Source organism: Ursus arctos, unplaced genomic scaffold (assembly GCF_023065955.2).
Source record: "Ursus arctos isolate Adak ecotype North America unplaced genomic scaffold, UrsArc2.0 scaffold_6, whole genome shotgun sequence".
Taxonomy (NCBI): Eukaryota; Metazoa; Chordata; class Mammalia; order Carnivora; family Ursidae; genus Ursus; species Ursus arctos.
The window spans coordinates 75,903,042-75,924,140 of NW_026623078.1; the positions used below are offsets into that span (position 1 = coordinate 75,903,042).

The window sequence follows — 21,099 nt, forward strand, 5'->3', positions numbered from 1 at the left end:
GGGCACTCTCCATGTATCAGACACTCTCCCCCTCTGGGAGAAGATCCCGGAACTGCAGTCTGAGTCCCCCAGAGCCAGGTGGGGGACGGAGTGGGAATGATGGGCAGGACTCGAGGGGAGGGGACAACAGCACATGGAGTCTGGAGGGCAACTGGGTTGAGTCCAGCTCTGACATCTGCCACCACTTAACCTCTCAAGCTCTCAGGGCTGTTCCCTCATCTATACAACGGAGGAAAGAGTAATCGGCTTATCTGACAAAGTCATAAAGACTAAATAGGACAGTGGCATTAAAATAAATGAGGACTTTGTTTTGTCTTTGATAAACTCTGGGAAGCAACCCCCGCACACCAGCTGACTCCATCTCCCTGAGGTTTTGGGACTGGAAGTGGCTCTTTGTGTCTTTATCTCAGATCCGGCCTCTAGAGAAAACTGTGCGTTGGGATTGGATAAATGTTGCCTACAGAAAATCTTCCAAAGTATCCCGTTTCCGTGAAAGGAGGGAAGGAAGAGATGCTGCTTTTAGCCTAGCCTAAGAAAATCTTACAAACCGGGCACTTGGAAAGAGTCCTATTTTTATGTCTGAAAATCTCTGGGCTGTCAGATGTCCCTGAGGACTTTTCATTCCCAAGTCTGCAAAAAGGAGTCAAGAGGGAAAGTAACAAAGCTACTTAATTAAAAAATTAAAAATACAGCCTCGTTCTGGGAGACTCTGTGACATGAGGGAAGTGAGGCCTGTCCCCACCGGGAACCTGGATGGAGGAGAGAGCCATGCCACCGGACAGCCCGGCCTGCCGACGCGCCGGGAGACAGCGGCTTGTCACGGCCAGTCCCGAGGGACGGGTGCATACTGACAGTGTATGTGTAGTTTCTCCTCACGGTCAGCACCAGCTGGCGGGCCACACTTTGAGCAGACCGCCACCAACACACATTTCTAGAATTCCAAACAGTGAACTGTGACCCCAGCTGAGGGAGAAACGTGAAGGCAGCTTACCTTGATTGCTGAGACAGTCCCTCAAACTTATTTGCAGTCTTACTAGACGATGATGGACCCACATCGTTACCTACGGGGAAAATCAGAGGTCAAGCTGCATCTTCAGACAGGGAAATGGAATAAGGGGACTTAGGACTTGGCGGACAGGCACCCCTCTGGTTCCAAACAGGAACTGGAAAGTCTGGAGCTAGAACAGTATGCATTTGTAACTTCACAACAAAACTAAGCACCAGTTTGGGCTCTCACAGTGTGGTTTTTGTTTTGTTTTTTTTTCTATTCAAGGACTATGTTGAAAAGATGAGCAGCCCGCCCCCCGGCAAGGCCTGTAAGATCATAGGGCTTCGGGATGTCCCCTTGGCTCAGGATCTTGTCCTTAGCTTGGGCGCAGGGAAAGAAGAGTAAAACCTCAAATTCAGGAGACCAGCCCTGGGAGCCAGACTCAGAACACGCAACTCACAAACTGTGTGCGTGTGTGTGTGGACGCTATGCAGCAGGGTGGTGATAACTGGCCGTCCGCGGGCCAGGATGCTCAGTCACTCTTGTCATTATTCACTCAGACATTAGCACTTATGAAGCACCCACTAGGTGTAAGGCATGGGTGCAGAGCAGGGGGCACGAAAGCAAATCAAATGTCCCTGCTCTGCCGAGTTTCTGATCCGGCCTGGGCGATGCACGTGTACAAACTAGACTGCTCATGTGCAACGAGATGAACGGTGAACAGGGTGAGGTGCTATGACAAGGAAACGGTGTCAAAAACCTCGCTGGTAAGAGGAGCAGGAAAGGTCCTCTTTGGGGGACGGGCCACCTGAACAGTGAAGCACTTTCTAATGGGGGGGCAGCAAAACCACATATGTGCTCTTTGTCCGGGAGAATGCAGAAAGACTGGTGAGAATAACTCTCGTGTGACCCATCCCACGGTGGGAGGAGCACAGAGCCCCAAGCTGCCAGGCGCCCAGGAGGAATCCCTGGACCCTGCAGGGGCACAGCTGTCTGTGGGGCTCTAGGTCATGTCCTTGCCCGCCCTTCCAAAGACTGCTGTGCAAAGGCCAGGTGTGCCCCTTCCTCCCCTGCCTAGACACGCACAGGCTCCCCAAAGGGCCGCAGGGAAGGGGCTGGCTGATGAGAATCAGAAACAGGAGGGCAGGTGCAGAGGACAGGACTGGCCAAAGCATTGAGCTCTGAGCCCTACGTGGTATGCATGCTCCGTGGTGCTTATGGCTGCCCAAGCGCTTCTCCTCATAGCAGGAAGAGCTGGTGTCATCATCCTCATTTTAAAGATGAAGAAACAGGTTAAGTGTACCGGTGGTTGCAGGTCACATGGCTACCTGATCTACCCGGAAGACCTGGCCGCGGGTCTACAAGGTTGTCACTACCCGTCCTGATGCCCCGATGGTAACATCAATAATAGTGACCACCATTCACTGAGCATTTACTAGGAGTGAGGTACAGGGTAAGTACATCACTGGAATTAGGTCCATGACATATGTAATACAATTACCCTCCATGCTGTGTATGAAGAAACACACAAAGTGGTACAGCTAAGCCCAAGGTCAAGTAGCTGGTAGGAGTGAGAGCTGGGATACAGAGCCGAGCAGCCCGCCTCCAGGATCTGTACTAACCAGCCCTCTATCACTGCTCGTCCCACCAAACCTCCTGCATAGGGAGAGGCTGGCGGAGGGCTAAGATGGGGCCTCCTGGATAGAACTTTCTGTAACTCTAGGACACGGCTGCAGGAAGAAACTAGCTAAACTGGTGTTACCAGGGCTGATGATTTTCAGTATAGCTTTACTTTAATAAGACACTCCTTCCAACCATCGGTACATTTTCACGAGCCATCACTGGTACTGAAGGACTCCTTGGACAGCCTCCCAGGGAATCCTTCAAGCTGTGAATGCCGTCCAGGGTAGGCGTTTCTTTTCAGCACGGTGTTTATTGTGAGTCTTTAGGACTGACTCTCACATCTTACATCTGAGACTTCAATGAGCCGTAACAATCAAAGTGTCAAAGAAAGTTCTATGTTAGGGTAAACCACTGCATCTGTTAATTTCCTTACCAGGTAGAAAACATTCCAAAGCAGTGATTCTTAACCCTCTTACGTGTGGGATGGACTATGAGGCCGTTTGGGCTGCAGAGGGCCCCTCGCTCTGCTTGTGGCCACCCCACTCTGCTGTCACACAGACGAGCCATCGCACCAGGATCTGCGGCCTGACACTGCAGCCCAAATGTCCGTGTCCTCCCTTAACCCTGCTCTCTGGCCACTTGAGGTGGCTCTCCATCTACAAAGACACTGTGTTTCTCTGCCTCCCTACCTTAGGCCCTCTGTCCCTTCTCTCTGCAACACGAAACCTGTCCCACTCGTGGTATACCGCTATGCAACCTGCAAAGTCTCTCCCCAAAATCAACTTCTGGGAAATCTTCCCCAGCTGGACTTGACCACTCCCTCCTTCCTGTTAGCCTACAACCATTCATCATAGAGCAGTGGCTAAGGGTGCAGATTTCGGAGCCAGACAAGCCTGGTTTTGAACTCCAGCCCTACCATCGCCCTGTGGGTATGAGTTTGGACTACATTGCTTTTTCTACTAAGCCTCAGTCCCCTCATCTATAAAATGGGAACAAAACAGTATCTTCTCCACCAGATGGGTATGAGCATCACGAAAGATCAATGGAGTGCAGAGCACAATGCTGGGCCACAGGGAGCAGGACACAAATGGAAATTATTACTCACAGTCCTCGGAGGGAATGTAACAGAAATGATGATGATTTACTCACTGAGTGAGCCTCTCCAAGGCAAGGGCTGTGCCCTGGTCATTTTGTAAGCTCACTTGCTAGCCCAGTCTCTGGCACACAGCAGCCACTAGGTTCCTGAGGAATGAAGTCAGGGCCCACAGCACTGACTCATCTGCTTCTCTGCCCACAGCTTCCTTTCCCCCCACCTGGGGGAAGGCCTCTGTGGCTGGCAGATGGGAATCCCATCAATCTCATGGCTAGGCAAAGGCACGTGCCATGCCTGGAAAGGAAAGTGTGACTTAGAGACGTTTCTGAAAAAAGGGTAGCATTCAAGGGAGGAGTAAAAACATGGAAGCAGTTCAATCCCTTTTTCTCTCTTCTTGCAATTTGGAGCAGGGCTCTTGTGTACAAAAGATGTGTGTGAGACAGAGGCTGGGCCAGCAGGTGAAGAAGTTGTGGCCAAGACTCAGGGTCAGAAATGTCAGGCCAAGAGTGTGTGGAGAGAGAGGAGGACACTGGCCCAGCAGTGAATGACACACAGGCTCCAGGAGTCTGCTGGAATAGTGGATAAATACATGAGCCTTGGAGTCTGAAGTGGATTCATACACCAGCTCTGAAGTGACTGGATGTGTGATTCTATACAAGCATTTGACTGCTCTGTGCTTCAATTTCCTCAATGATAAAATGCAGACATGACAGTCTCCATCGCACAGGACGGCTTGATGGCTGAATACAATGACGGGTGAACAACTGCACGGCACCTGGTACATGGAAAATACTCTACAAATGGTAGTAGCCGTTAATCATTTCTAGATAAGCATGCACAATGGGGGCGGGGAGCTGACGTGAAAATATATTGGGAAACCCAAGAAAAGGGAAGAAGAAGACATTTCCATCCAGAGGCTCTTTTACAAACCAACACTGTGGCACTGAGTGGATGTGTATGCCTTGGATCAGACGTTTCAAATGCTGAGTCTTTCACCTGAAGTTCTGGCCTCGGAACAGAAGTGAACCAATCTGTAGTACAGTTTTCATCTATTATTTGCTCCCAATAAAATATACCTTATACAATTTTAAATCCCAGTGACCAAAGATAAGGAATGTCAGCGATTGCCAGAGGTCATGTAGCCTGGGACTGGTAGAACCCAGTTCAGAACCTGGGCTTCCAGAATGTTCTTTTAGTGCATGTTACAGTTGCCCATGATGTGTGCTGTTGAGACTTCTCTGAATACCTGCCAAAGGATGGAGGTCCTGGGGTGAGATGCTCTTAGGTATTAATTTTACAAGACTTTCAAGTGTGAGAACAGGGTTAATCTTATGGCTACCACAAACTGGATAATTAGCTGTATTTTTTCTTTGCTCCTGCCTGTAAGAACCTCAGTGTCAAGTCTGTGGTCTATTTCCAGCCATTGTATGTGATTTTACATTACACATTTTGTGAAGAGATCACACTCCTGGACTTTTACTTTGTTACCTTTATTCTCCCTTTGCCCTCATTTCTTAATTAATTTTACTTAAATTGTGTTAAAATATGTGTTGGCCTATTATAAAAGTAGGTTATAAACAAATTATGTATTTCCGAAAGAGGTGAGGTTTAATGACATGGCACTTGAAAAATCAAAGTCCCCATACAACCCAGATCTGCCCATAAGCCTATCTGTTTTCTCATCAAAAGCCTGCATTAGCAGTCTCCTGAGACAGATGGCTGAATTCATCATAAGAGCAGGACTTCAGTAATGGGATGCCTGGGTTATTTCGGGTGCCGTGGACACTGGTGCTGGCAGGGAGAGAGCCTGGAGTGGCCTTCCCTGCACACCAGGGCTCCATGCTGCAGATGGACGAGGAGGCACAGCCAGGCGGAGGGTACCTTCCTACCCAGCTACCTTCTCCCATCTTTGTTTTGTGGGCAAAGAAACAACTGCGGACATGGGGAGTGGCCAAGGAATCATGAGCCCTCATGTGCAGAACACCTCGGAGCACGGGGAGGGGGAGGAGTGCAGGCTCTCTCAGCCACACAGGCTGGTGATGGATTCTGGCTCCCCAAGTACCAGCTGTGAGAACGTGGGCAGGTGACTTCAGTTTCCTGTGTCTCAGTGTCCTGAAAGCCAAGGTCCCAGCATTTCCTATTTTGCGGAACTGTGGTTAAGAGTTAGATTAAGTACCCAGGCACCTGGCTGGCTTAGTCGGGGGAACGTGCAGCTCTTGATCTCGGGGGTTGTGAGTTTGAGCCCCACATTGGGTGTAGAGATTACTTAAATAAAACTGAAAAAAAAAATTAGATAAGTACTACTACCTTAGCCCCATTTTATAGCTGGAGAAACAGGTATGGAACAATTAAAAAATAATCACTGAAGCCACTGGGCTACCAAGTGGTAAGGATGGATCAGAATCCGGGTATGGCTCAGGGTCCACACTGGAGCACGGTGCTGAGACAGAAACAGCACATGCCCTTGTAAGGAGCTCTGAATGCCCTGGGAAAGAGAGGTGCACACAGAACCACCGTGGTAACCCCGTGCCAGAGGGGCCAGACTGGGAGTGGGATGGTGGCTAGGCTAGGAAGGCCCCTTGAACAGGTCCCTGGAGTGCAGATCTTGAAGGATGATGAAGCATTAACACAAATGAGTAGAATATTCCAGGCTGAGGCATATAAGGAGCAAAGGCCCAGATCTTAGAGGAAAGAATGTGGTTTGGGAACCCGGCATATCTGTGTGGCAGGCATGTTGTGGGGAGAGCCAAGAGGCTGTGCCTGTCGCATCCCCTCATGCTGGTACCCACTCCCTGGGCCCAGATCCTAACTATGGGTCCACAGAGGGAAGCTGTAGGTATCATAAATGTTGCCGAGGAGACAGATCCCGCGTGTGTTTTATCAGTAGTCTGGATCCCGCTCCCAGCTTCTGGAACACCACGTCAGCGGGAGAGAGGGAGGGAGAGACCAGGCCTTTAAGTGTATCTCACACAGGTGCGCACATACCAACTTAGAAAGAATGGCCCTGACAGTCTCAGAATTACTATTCAGGGTTGTCTGTGAGTGATACCAAGTCTGTGGCATGCAGAATTGTCACTATACCACAAACAGATTCTGGTTTTTGTCCCTCACGGCTGGTGATAGGTAGGAGGCTCTCGGTGGGGAGAGCTGCCAGCAGATGGCTTGGGACCCATGTCTTCGAAAGGCTCCCTGTTGGTGGCATGAACTCTCGCAGAGTGGTGCCTTTGTTTCTTAATGAAAAATGCCCCTTGCCCACAAAAACAAAAAATAAAACAAAGACCAGCAGCTACTAGTCCTGCTGCTGAGTGATGGGAATGAAATCTAAGAAAGTGATTCCTAAGCCAGAAAACAGAAATTTTGTAAAATGACTTGTGGACCGACTGAGCCTATAGGGCAAATACAGGCACTATCCACTTGACACAGAAATAAAAATCGATTAACAACAGGATCAACGTTTAGTGAAACTGGGAAAAGAAGGTGAGCTTATGATTTGTGCTATGAAGATCTGCACGGGTGTGACCTTCAGTGGGATGTTATTTGGGTTTGGAAAGTCCTCTTGGATGAAATCTGGGGACACCTGAAGGGCCGGGATAGCAACCGCAGACATGTCAAGGACACACGTAACATGCCGGTGTGTGTGTGTGCTGGTACCCCCACTGCTCTTCCCTGGTAAGACTGCCCTCCACAAATGTCTCGTCCTCTGCATAGCCTCCCCAGTAGTCTTGACACCATTTCTCAGCATTTCCACAGCACTCTGTTAACATGTCAGTCCTAACGGGCAAGAACACTTGCTCACTGGCTTGCCTGTCTCCCTTACGAGGTCATGGGCTCCCTGAGCAGATGAGTTGAGAAGGCCCACACGACAGCACAGACAATGCAGAGTGAATGGCCAACCACACAGACACGTTTGCACGCACACTGTGGCACTGGGGCACTGCGGCCGGATGACAGACATGTGTGAACCTGTATACGGGTGAGTATGGCTTTTTCCCAAAACTCCAAAGATTCACAACACCTAAGTACAGGCTTTTGAAGAGGCCCTGTAATGCAATCAGCTGAATTACCTATCAGTTACAATCAGAAACCCAAGGAAAAAGAAGCCACAGTGAAACTCATGGGCAGAAGGAGGTGACGCATGCGAACGAGCGTGCTCCTCCCGTGAAGCTTCTCCTTCTCTCCATGCCTGTCAGGGGCCCGACCTCGCTGGGCACTGGGGAGACTCCTGGTTCTTGACTTACATTGCTGGTGGGCTAGCGAGGAGTTCTGGGGAACTAAAAAGGTAGGAAAGGTGGAAATCGTGTGCCTTGTGGATATAAATCTGTCTGCAGTCAATGTCGCTAACTGACTCTGTGCACATTTACTCATCGTCAAGTGATTACAGAGGACCTACTAACATGCGGGCTCGATGCTAGGCCCTGCAAACACAAAAGAGAAGACAGAGTCCCTGCTCTGGTGGAGCTTACATTCTAGAGAGACCAAGAAGCCAAACACAGAGTACTAATCCACGGTGATAAGGTGCTCTGAAGGAAAGGGGGGGTGCTCCTTTAGAGAGGGGGTCGTGAGACAAACGTTGAAGCTGAGAAGGACGGCGCAGGACACAGCTGCAGGGAGTGGAGCAGCCTCAGGAGGGAGAGCCCAGTGTGCCTGAGCAGTGAAGAGGCTGTGCGGCATGAGCAGAGGGCGGGTGCTGGAAGGTCAGCCCCTCCACCATGCAGGGCCCCCTAGGTCCTGGGCCAAGGGACTGGCGTTCACCCTGATGCACACCAGGAAAGCTTTAAAGGCAAGAAGTGACTGTGTCTGATTTATATGTTGAGAAAACCTTTTGATTTATATTCTGGCTGTTGTGAGAATGGATGACTTTGCTTTTCTGAGTCTCTGTTTCCTCATCTGTAAATGAGGCTGACGATACCCACTGCACAGAGCTGCTACTGTGAGTGAAAGAGATTTACGAGCACAGTATCTGGTGCACAGGAAACGCTCAGCACTTGAGTACTGCTCTGGTCTTTCAATGATCCTAAATATCTTCCAAGATTTTGCTTGGCCTTGAGTACAATCACACCCGTGTGTATCCAAGCCTTCAACCGGCGTGTGTGCAGTCTGGCCCGTTCGCTGAATATGCTAAGTGTCCACTGCCCACTCTGCCCCATGCGCGGCAGCGCTGGCCCTGACTTTTAGGATGACTTACCCCAAGGAACTGCGCCTTTGTTTGGGGGCCCGTGAGGTAGTGGGCTGGGAGGGTCGGATAGGGTTCTCTTGTGTCCGGGTGGTGGGGGAGGAGGCCTCTTCTTGGACAGGGTGGAGCTGCCACTAGAGGTCTGGGTGCTTAGAGGGAGTGTTGAAGGTGGGCCAGTTGGACCTAGAAAGGAATCGAATGGGGCAGGAAGGTTAATCCCAGTCTCACAGACAGAACAGACAGTATGCAGTTACTTCCACACACCCAATGTGGTATGGTACACAGCAAAGCGCAAAGCCGGGTATGGCCAATTCCATCAACAGGGGGTTTTATCCACAAACAGGGGTTTCAAAATTGCTGGTGAAATTCTAAAAAAAATAATCACAAGAAAAGAAAGGGAGGTGTGTGCTTTTAAGGAAATGCCAATCCCATGGAATGCGAGTGGGTTTAGATCCTCATTTAGGCACCAAGGGAAAAATAGAACATACGTTTTAAATGAGTAACTTGGTGGGACCATCACAAAATCTACTGAGGAAGAAGGCACACAGCACTGCCAACAAAATCAATGGAGAAAGAACAGAGTATAGGCTAATCCTTCAGGGGGCCACAGGGTAAGACATGGAAATGTTCACAGAAGAGGATTTTTCTGTCCACTACAACTTTTTCCTTTAGTCAGTAATCTTTGCCTGAAGTTTAGTGTGTGTGTTTTTTTTTTAATAACTTTTATCTAGAATGAAGGATCCAATGTAAAGAATTACTTGGAAAAAAGAGAAATTCAAAAACTCTTTTTTCCTTCAATTCTGAGTTGTTCTAGAAATCATAAACCACCTATTGGAAGCCTGAATAAGTTACATAGATTAGGCATTGATTTCTATAGATTTAAAAAAAAGACTCTACTTTCTCCAGAGGTAAAGACAGGATGGCAGTAATGATTAATATTCCACACACACACACACACACAAAACCACTACTGCAAAACCTGACTTTTTTGACCTAATGTTTTTTAGAAAAATGGAGTTTGTTTTCAAGATTGGTTATGGGATTAGTATTACGGTATTAGTTTTGTTTATTCAAAGTGACATTGAAGTGGCTGGTGGGTGCCACGCACTGTATGCTGGGCACCGTGGCAACCATCTCTTTATGGAGCATTCCCAGGTACACGGTGTAACTATGTTCATGGACAACTGTTTCTACAAGCAGTTAACGAAAAAAGAAAAAGAAAAAGGAAAGAAACCAAAAATAACTAAGAACACCGCCACACCAAATTTTTAACACAGGATAGTAGATACCTGGTGGTCCAGAAAGGCTCCAAAAGAGCTTTTTATATTCTGTGTATTAAAAGAAAAGCTTAATTACTGCTGGCTTCCTTCCTTGGTAAAATAAGCCTTATATTTCGCATTACCGACTCCTGGGCAGCACCAGCACTGACTTAACCTCAGTGATTCTCAGAGACAGTCTCGTCCTGGAAGTCAATACTGACAGTCTCAGTAAGATCATCATCTGTTTTTGGATACAATGGACTGAGCTCTACAGGTTACCCTCTCTGTCCTACTGACGTGATACCTGATAGAAGCCTTACTGTTACTCCAAGTCAGCACCTGGTTATTGGTACCAGCCCTGCAGTTTCAGAAGTGATTTCATAACAATAAGGCCACTGTTACTATAGCCTTGCATTTGTGTAATGATTTGTACTTTTCAAAATGTGTTCGTGGGGTGCCTGGGTGGCTCAGTCCGTTGAGCATCTACCTCGTGGCTTGGGCTCAGGTTGTGATCTCGGGGTTGTGAGATAGAGCCCTGCACTGGGCTCTGCGCTCAGCACGGGGGTCTGCTGTAGATTATCCCTCCGCCCTCTGCTCTTCCCCCTGCTCACGCACGCACGCGCGCTCTAAAATAAATGAATAAAATCTTAAAAAAAAACACAAGGTGTTCATATAAACTATTCTCCTTGATTTTTCATTATTGCCCCCCTCTGCAGTCAGGAAAGCAGGAGTTTGGAGTGTGTAAGGTTTCACTGCCAAGGGGTGTGGAGCCGACAGTGCAGGTCTCTGGGACTGGCACGGGCTCGCCTGTCTCACGCTGCCGTTCCTGAAAGCCAGGACTGGGCTCTGTGCGTTGGGCACAGGAGGAAAACAACACTGACAACAACAGCCAACGCTCAGTATTAGGAAGTGTACTTTTCTCTTGGAAGTACATGGAGAACAGAGACTAGACAATGATGCAATTCTCCAGCACTTTCATCTTTATCGCCACCTAGGGATCTTCTGAGGCAGTGCATCTAGAAGTCATTGCATCTGTTCCAAATCCTGCCTGGAAACAAAAATTGCCAAAGACAAGGAGGCACTAACTGGGCTGTGCCTCTGAGCAAAGTTGAATGTGTACCTGATTTCAGGCATGATTCAACCACAGAGTCGTCCTGTAATCACAAACCGAGCAAAATTCAGCCTCCCGAGCTAGGATTTCAGAAATGAAGGGATCAGTGTTCTGTGCAGGATTATATCCCTTTGTTTTACGTTCTTTACCTGTAATCAGATACTGATTGTTGTTTCCCTGTTTACTGCCTGTCTCCCCCACCAGACTATAATTCTACCAGGGCCAGGATTTTTTTTCTGGTCTGGTGTAGAGTAAGCTGTGTTTAGTAATACAGTATTGGATAAACGGATGAATGAACTGTTACGTCTAGCTTTTTAAGACAGAAGGGATTCAGTGAGGGTGACCAACCGAACACTAGAAATAGGGGGAAATAGCAGGGACATGTTAAGTTTGAAAAGAAATATTCAATACTGTAATTTCATAGCCAGAAAACACATACACAGACCCACCTACTGTTTTGTAATAGCAGCCACAGAAAGGGAGGTATAAAACTTGGCTGGTAGGGCGTGAATTAAAAAAAGGCTGAAAAACACTATACGAAGTCCCGGAAAAGCAGACTCAAACTTTCTTAAGATTTAAAGATCTCAGGGGCGCCTGGGTGGCTCAGTTGGTTAAGTGTCTGCCTTCGGCTCGGGTCATGATCCCAGGGTCCTGGGATCGAGCCTTATGTCAGGCTCCCTGCTCAGTGGGGTCTGTTTCTTCCTCTGCCGCTCGCCCTGCTTGTGCTCTGTCACATACAAGCTTAACAACAAAAAAAGATTTAAAGATCTCAGAAGACTTTTAAAATTAGTAACTAGTCTCAACCACTAAAGGGGATGTTTTATGCAAAATAATCTAAGTCCTGGCTTAGGAAGGAAGCAATTCTGACAGGAAAGAAAGCTAAAACAAAACAAAATAGAACACAAAAACGGGTGGGAGGCAAGGTTAACAGGGTGGGGAGGGTTGGAGGTGACCTGGACGGCCTGTGAAGTCCTGTGGAAATAAGAGAAAACGCCCCACTCTTCATTTGCCACTAATACTATTATGTCCAATTATCTTCTTTCTTTTTTCTTAAAAATATGGCTCTAAAAAGCTTCCAGAGCTGCTATAAATAACTCCGAGGGAATGACATTATTACAAGGTCTTCTCAGAGGAGACAGTGAGCCTCAGCTCTTCCTAAGATGGTGTGCCTCGTTCCACAGTCCCATGAGCCCCCCGGGCACTCTGTCTGGGTGTTCTGCTGTGTCTTCAGCTCCAGAGATGCCCAGTGGACTCCTGGGGGCTGCCCTGCCATGAGCACCTCCGTGTCATCAGTTCGGGAAGGCCTTAACTGAGGTCTATACCTCAGACGTGTGCCCAGCATGTGACCAGGGCTCAGGAAGCTCACATGTGAGGTCACTGTCCATCTCGAAGCCGCTATGCTCACTCGGGGCTGTTTGCAAAGCCCTCGTTCTATATCTCTGGGCCCAACCACTGGGACTCACAAAAGGCTGTGGCTATTTCCTGAGACCTGCCCAGGAACGACTGTTTCCTCTGTTCACTAAAGCCCCCTCATGGGAAAATAATATATTCACAGACTACAGAGGTGGTTTAAATGAAACCTCATCAGATAGGACTCGATCGTCAACAACAAGGAAATGAATCTACTTAGCCTGGAAAACCTGTCCTTCTGAAAAGCCATGCATGTACACTGAAATACATATTTTTAAAAAAATCCATTCCTAAAATCACCATCAGCATGCTTCATAAATCTCCCTCTACATCCCCAAATTCGGTAGCGCTACCATGCGCCTGACCTAACACCAAGGAGAGGTTTAGACACATGATTGAGAACTCCCCTTGTAAGGCAGCATTGCCGTCACGATCATCTACTTGTAGGCTGGTGAGACGCAAGGCTCAGAGAGTTTAGGAAACTGGCCACTCACAGCACATGAGTCCAGCTCTGTGTGACTTAAGGCCGGGCGCTGATCCTTCATGGTACCCTGCTCTCCTCCTGTGAATGGCCCTACATCCTCCCTGGCCAGAACACTCGGGCCCAGCTGTGCTCCCTCCTCCCCTCTGCACCTCATGGTGAAGGGTCAGCCCAACTGGAACCTCATCCAGAGCCTTCTCTAACCCATCCCCTTTGCCCTGGGACGACTGCTGTTAACTGTGACCTTCCAGAAGGCTAAATGGCACCCAACAGTCTCTACGTTGCATTATAGCTGGATTTTCTCTTCTTTCAAAGGCTTGAAAGCTCCCTCAGGATGAGATTCGTGTCGTCTTCACATCTCTCAGTGCCTGGCACATTCTGAACACAATACAAATCTATGGAAATCATTCATAGGAGAACTCAGGAGGATGCTTTTTCATTGTCCTTGTACATTTGGTTTTTAGTAAAACAGAACACCCAGAGGTCTGCCACGCTGGGAGGCCAAATAAAAGCATATCTTTGAAATTTTAAGTAAAAAAACAAGACCCAGAAGATGGCTTTAAAAGCTGTCTTGACAATTTTTGAAAACATTATTTATAGAAATACAATGTTCATATTCTAAACATGCCACGCCACAGATAAAAATTGATAATAGCAGAAATTCCATCTACACACAACTCTGGACAAAACAAATGCCTTTCACGGTGTAGACCTGAAAAGTTTGTGACTTTAGAAAGTTATCAATGGGGCACCAGGTGGGCTTAGTCAGTGGGGCTTGAGACTCGATCTCGGGGTTGAGTTTGAGCCCCATGTCGGGTGTAGAGATTACTGAAGAATAAATAAAATCTTAAAAAAAAAAAGTAGATAAAGACACAATGAATTTATGCCGAGAAGGGTCCTGTGTGTAGCAGGAAGGCACTATTATCACTGCACTCGGATGGGGAAACAGAGGCACGGCAAGGTGCAGTGGAGTGCAGGGAGGCCGCGCAGAGTCAGCAGCAGGGCTGGTGATGCAGGAGTGACACCGTGCTGCATACCATGCAGCATGGGCTAGTCCGCATCCTTCAAACTCCTTCCAGGACCCCAAGAAATAACAGCACAGTGCCCGGATTCAAGGGCCTAAGGGTGGTTCTTTCACAACTACTCAGACATCTCCGTATGCAAGAAGCACAACACGGTTCCCTCTGCTTCCCTTTTCACACCTGGCAGTCGGGTGGCTTAGTGAGCCTGTGCCAGGGGCCACTCCTGAGGGCCAAAATCCCAGACATGCTCTTGGCCTGCAACATGGCCAGTGCAAGGGGACAGCTGTGCCATGATTTAAAAAGGATCAGGGAGACTGATAAAAATAGGCCAAAAAGAAAAAAAATTGACATGGATCAGGGATGACAGCCCACGGGATACTTCAATATAGAGCCACTCAAATGGTTATCTTCCTATGAGGCTAAAAACAAACAAACAAACAAAACCCCAAAAAACAAACAAACCAACCAACCCAGGAAAACTGTAAAGTCATCAGTATAGAAATAATGCTGCTACTAGGAAAATATTTCCTAGGCCAGCTGCCATCATCCCGCAATGCACCTTGATGGTGGCAGCTTCGTGTCCTGAGGACACCTTCTCCCTTCCAACCACCCCCTGCCCTCTCTGATGACTTCCATGGGCCTCGAATGAAAGCCGCAGAAATGTCGTCTAACATCCTCACACAACCGTTCGGCCATAATGCTGCACACGTTCTGTAGAAAGACTTCCGGCCAGTCAACTATCTGCAGTAGTTTTAGGAGAGTCCCCTCCTATCTCTGGCCATGCATTTCTGGGACATGCTCTCCACTGACCCTGCTGTTGTTTATTCATTCGGCAAGCACGGACACAGTGCGCCCACTCCAATGCCACGGCTGCAAGGCCAGCTCCCTCGCAGCCCCTGTGCTGCAGGAGTGTGAAAGGGAGACGCCCTCACCCCTCCTCTGCGCTCCCACGTGCCACATCTCGCTGCTTTCTCTCCCTCCTTCACTGTATGCCCAAGGGCCCAGCACATTTTTTAAACCGAATGCATGCAGTAGGATCAAACAAATTCCTATCTGTGGAATGCTTGCTACGTGCTAGTCACTACAGACATGATTTCATGGTCTTTAAGCAGACAGCCAGCAAGGTACACACCCAATCCTGTTTTTCACACGAAGACCCCGAGCTCAGCAAGATCAGCTTCATGTTAAAAAGAGCCCAGGGCAGGGAGAGGATGAGCATGTTCCTAGAAGGAGCCCCATCTCTCGGGGAGGGCCAGGGACAGAGGCATCTTGGAGGAAGGGGAAGGGAGGTTTGCCCAGCAGCGTGGCTCTCCGGACGGTGTGCCTCAGACGGCTCCAGCTTCGCTCTGGGGTTCATGAGGGTCCTTTGCCTCCTCACCTAAGCCGATGGGGGGTGGCACCAGGCTCGCCACTCTCTGTGACACGAGCACCCACGAGCAAGCACTGCCTGGGGCCGTCGGCCGGCCAGGACCGCGCTGCTGCTGTGCACACGCCTGCTGGTGGCTCACACCAAGGCTGCAGCCGGTCAGAAGCGGGAATCCACGGCACCGAAAACGTGTCTGAAGCGCAGCCTGAAGTCATCCGGGTACTCGCCTGATGCTCACAGGTGCTACTTAATGCCAGATCCTATGGTCTGACTCCACCGACAGACAGGAAGAAACTGTAACTAACGTACCCGTGGTTCCTGTTTCTCGAAGCTTGGAAAGTTAGTTCTTCTAAGTAGGTCAAGTAAGCTTCCTGAGGCCAGATTTATCATTCATCCTTCATTTACCTAACAAATGCTTTCCTTGAGTACACGATGCCTGCATTACGCAGTTCGCTTCAGAGCACTTGCTCATTCATGAGGCTGGGGGGACATCACCCTGGTGCCTTTCCTCCCCAAAGGAGCCTTTTTTAGAGCCCAGGAGCTACGGTGGCTGCAGTGTCAGCAGCGGGGCCCTCCCGGGGCGCTGACTCTGTGCCGGGCGCTCAGCTAGATGCTTCCTATACACCTCATTAACCATCCCGTGTCAGGCCCCGTCTGTGTAGCTGTTGGGTAAAGATGTGCATCGTACAAGAGGAGAAAACCGCAGCTCTCCAGCTTAATGTCACTTACAAACAGAGTTAAATCTAACCAGTCAACCACAAGCATGCAGTGTCTGTCTCCAGCCCCTGCTCTGGGGGACGGGTCGTGCGACACCATGCTGCTCCCCGTGTTCCTCCGTGTTCTAGAGACATCTGTGGCCACAGCCTGACAGTCCCGGGGGTGCCTCTCCCAGGACTTCAGGGCTTTGCCTGTTACAAAATGCTTTCTCCACATACTGGCTCACTGGACCCTGAGGACAAGACCACGCGGAAGGCAAGAAAGTGATCAAGCACCTTCCTCAACTTGCGGGAAGAAGAAACCAGAAGGTCTGGTTTGAGGGGTCTTAAGGGCCATTTTTACTTTCTACCCTCTAACAGCCACTGTGTGGGTTGAAATCAGTTCCTCAACCTTTCCTGGGCTCAGTTTTCTTAGCTGTACAATGGGCAGCAGACTGTGATCACCTTTCAGCATCCTTCCAGCTCTCTAAAATCCAGGTTCTAGGACATTAATTTTTTGCTTAAAGATGAAAACCAATCTTGGCAAGCTTGAAGAATTTCAAGTCTTAACAAACAAACTGTAAAGTGGGGGGCGGGAGGGTGCAGGTGCTGATCACAAGGGAGAAATGTCTGCATATTTAAATTAATCTTACAGCTTTCACTGACTCTCACCGGACTTCACATCCGAAGAGGTTAGGCAGAAAAATGTGTCTAAGGCTCAAGGGTGGTGAGTTTGGGGTGCTGAACTGCCAAGTCTCCCCACTCTGACTGGAGCCCTGCTTAAGCACAAGGGGGCTTTGCTTGATGGCAATTTAGGTCAAACTTCCCTGCATTCTGATGAGGCAGCTGGAGATTCTTGAAAATATTCCTGTGCTGACTCAGAATAATTCCTTCCCCTTTCCCCCTCTGTACTCCTCTTATTAGTGGGGACTTTATCCTGAGTGTCTGTTATGCCTCGCCGGAAGCTGCCATCCGTCCAAGCCCTAAATTCACAGTATGGAAATGACCACTGCTGTAAGAAGAGACCTCGACATAACTTCCATGGAAAATGAGCAACCAAACGACAGATTCAAGACATCCTTGTTTTCATGCAAATGGTTCTACCAGTTCAACAGAATGAAATGAAAAACACATAAGGCCACAAAACAGAGGAGAATTATCCCTGCACAGAGTGTCAGCTGATTTTTCAACAATGTCTTCTAAGATCTCCATTCTAAACATCACCACTTTTCCAAATGTAAGGGCACACGAGCCAGCATAGCTGCAGGGCACAGGTCCCGTCTCAAGGCCCTTAGAAAGTCGAGGGGAGCCCGTGCTGCTTCTGTCTCTGCACATCTGATGTCCCACTATGAGCAGCCTGGAAGAGCCCTCAGGTTCTGGTAGAGAGGGATTTTTAGTCTCGGTGTCAGGATTTTGGGGGGTGGGCCTTGGGGGAAGTAGCTGACCACGGCTGCTATGGCCAAGCCTCTGAGCACTTGCAGCTGGATCACTTAATACATTTGGTCTTTGTTTTCTGGGCCTCTGGTAAAGCGCTAGTTAGAATTTATTCAAGGCAGGAGACAGATGCTTGGCATCGAGTCAGACAGAATATCTTATGGGTTTCTGTGGCCCCTTGAGATAAAATTACAGAAAGGGGTGGAGGAAGGTGAGGCAGCCTCTTGGTCCCCAGGACGCTGGTATCCTTTCAGACCTTCTCCAAGATTCTCAGTTACCTGGAGGTTCTCTGAACACATACAGGCCCACCCTGTCTAGACAGGTCATCACTATTATGTTGGTAACCACAATCAGGGGATAGGAACCCTTCCAGAGTTTTCTTTGATTGTTTTATCTGGTCTAGAGGTTCTTTGTGGTCTTCTTTAGGGTACAGAAAGGGAAATCTATGGTCTCATCTGATTGCTACCCTGATAGGGAAACAGGATTATGCAGAGGTGGGCAGGATCGCAGTGTGCTTATTACCGTGTAGAACACATCTGTAACCTGAGAGGTTCGTGTTTGAGTAAGGAATCTGAAACCTCATTTACGTACATTCTAGTATAACGTACGGAGGGTTAAGCAGGTCAAACCACTGGCTCACGTGTGCTGTCACTCTTCCATTACAGTCGCTAGTTATCTTTGATGAGCACCGTTCATGCCAAAACCTTATTTTAGCATTTCTCCACTATTTTACGATCTATGAGGCCATTTGGGGTCTCTCTAAGAACACAGCTCCCATTTATAACACTATTTCAATGGAGAATAAGCTCTGAAAAAACTCTGTTCTGAATAAAGCTCACATTTCTCAGAAAATAGCCCCAGTGTGATTCCAATAGGCATGGCATTGTGTACAGAGAGGCCCTTGGAACCTGTGTGAGCATGGGCTGAGCACACAGGGAGAAGCCTGCACTTGCCTTTGATGGCCGAGACCAAACTCCAAGCTTCCCCCTGGCTGGGGTGACTCCTGAATGTTGCCATTTCTGCGTCTCAACTCATCCCCGTACAGGCGGGCACCCACGGACTTTCAGAGCTGGGCAGTCGCTGTGGATGTGGGATATGGGACGAGCACTTTGTTGCCCCAGACCGGGGCGGTGGACCATCGGGCCCTGCTGCCAGCCTGGTGGAGGCTTGGGATAGTTCGCTACACGATGCCCCTCCTCTGGTTAAGGTTCTTCCCAGGTCGTGTCTCATGGAAAAACAATCCTCATCAGAAAGCACAGGAGAGTGGGCTCAGCTCATACAAGACCCAGGTCAGAATCAAAGAGATCTGAGAACATTAGGCCAATCACTCAACGTCTCTGAACCACAGTTCCCTTGTCTGTGTGATGCCAGCAACTGTAGGACCCACCACATTTTGTGAGCATAAGATGAGAAGTGCTGGGCTTAGGGCCTGTCATAAAGCAAGTGCTTCATGACTATCTACTGCTATTACTACCAACATCTCCGGAAGACAGAAAGCTTAGTGTAGAGAAAAGTAACTTTTTGAAAGAGAACTGCAATTCCACACTACATCATCCAAGAAAGAACAGAGGTTTGGCGCCAGGTGGACCTGGGACTGAATCTCAACTCTACCACTTACAGGCTGTGTGACCTTGGGCAAGTCACTCTACCTTCATAAACCTTAGTTTCCTCATCTGTAAAATGGGCACAAAAGCATGTACCTCACAGGATTGTTGAGATGAGCACAACATAACACAAGGGGAGTGCCCACAACACCATCTTACTGTTGGTGTTTAGCAAATGGCAAGGCCCCTATTTCAGGCTGTCCTTGACATCACATTCTGTACTCTGCCACTCAGAAGCACCTTGCAGTTTTCACCTCAAAGCTGTGTAGACCGCCAGCTTTGAGGATGGAGTCGCAGAGCCCTTCTCAAAGCCCATACCTTTCCCGGCGTTTCTAGGAGGCAATGGAGGCGCCTCTGTGGTTGGTGACGTGGGAGAGTCTGTGCTTGTGGAGACGAAGATCTGGTTGGTGAAGGCCCCGTAGGAAAGCCGCTGTTTGTCCCTCGGCGTGCTGAATCCTGGCAGCGACAGCTTGTCCTGGGGGGAGATACTGGAGGAGTGGCAGAAGCTCTGAGGCCTCGGGGAGCGCTCTTTCTTGATGGGGCTCGGCTGCAGATGACATAACAGTGCAGGGGGTGAGGCATTCACCAAGGGCTGTACTTCAGACTCTGTCCGGAAGTGGGGTTCCTGTGGCTGTCTGCATGCTCTCAGGTCAGCCATGACCCAGCCCAAGAAGAGGACGCGGGTCTTGCCCTCCTGATTCTCAGTTCACTGTTATCAGGATCACACTAGGGAGGCGCTTGTTAGCAATCGGAAGTATTCCGAAGCCTAAGGGCACGGTCAACGGTAACCTTTAACTGAATAGATACCTGCCCTCTGCAGGACACTTGTACCAGTGAACTGTTTTCCCACCCTCGTGTGATCGTGTGCTCCTTCCCTGCTCAGCCCTCTCCCGTCAGAGTTCTCAGTCCTCACCTCCCTTCTTATTTTATATCCCCTTAGAAAGTAGCTTCCACATTGTGCCCTGATGATCCGCACCTGTGGGTCCAAACCTGACCTTTCGGATCCAAAACTGTCTTCAGTGGCCTCTAAGGTGTCCCTTGTGTTTGCACTCCTGGTGACAGCCGTGGGATCCACGTAACTCCCCAGGGTGGAAGCCTCAAGGTCACCCAGAGCCACCAGCCCTGCATGGATAGCTGGGATCTCTGCCTGGTGCAGGAGCCCAGCAGCCCCCACGGAAGCCCAGGCCTCCTGAATAGCCCTTGGTTGCAGCTGCTTTCAGCTCCAGCATGTTTCCCACACCACGGCCAGAGCTGGTGGGGAAACTTGCTCCTCTGACAATTAATCTCTGTTGGCTTCTGTTTGGAGAAAGCCCAAAGGCCAAATTTGGCCCATAATGTGCTTCCTGATCCGGGCTGCCTGTCTCTGCAGGGCAGCCTCTTGCCTCTCCCACCCACCCATTTGAAGGCACCTCACACCCTGTGCTTCTAACCATTCCTTAGACTTCCAGCTCCATCACAACCCCTTGGCTTTTGTACATGCTGTTCTCCCTCCCTGGAAGGATGCGCTCTTCCCCACTTTGCCTGGCAAGCTCCTCCCTACCCTCAGAAACCCATCTCCAATGCTGCTTCCTTGGTAAGGTCTTCACTGCTTTCTAAGGCTGAGACAATTTTTCTGTCCTCTGAACATGTCTCAGGGATTCCCCCAGGCTCTTATTATAATGGTTATCCACTGTAATTTATCTTTTCTCACAGTGGGGAATGTCTTTAGGACACCCTGTATGACTATTCCTTACGTGCTGCCTAGGAGAGAGGAAATGCTCAATACATATCCAATATGGGGTGCCTCAGTGGCACAGCTGGTTGGGTGTCCAACTCTTGATTTCAGCTCAGGTCAAGATCT

General features: G+C 49.1%; 1 protein-coding gene across 5 annotated transcripts in view; it reads right to left on the reverse strand.

Annotated features, from left to right (window-relative positions):
- The window catches only part of ASAP1 (ArfGAP with SH3 domain, ankyrin repeat and PH domain 1), a 340,245-nt gene that overhangs the window by 13,899 nt on the left and 305,247 nt on the right, over positions 1-21,099 (reverse strand). For 4 of the 5 annotated variants that reach the window (XM_026495401.4, XM_026495402.4, XM_057307952.1 and 1 more), the window contains 3 exons: positions 19,578-19,806; positions 8,890-9,060; positions 992-1,061 (listed from right to left, as the gene is read on the reverse strand). In XM_026495401.4, the coding sequence (XP_026351186.1) occupies positions 992-1,061; positions 8,890-9,060; positions 19,578-19,806 (470 nt within the window). The remainder of the gene's footprint in view (positions 1-991; positions 1,062-8,889; positions 9,061-19,577; positions 19,807-21,099) is intronic. The other variant, XM_026495403.4, reaches the window with a different exon arrangement.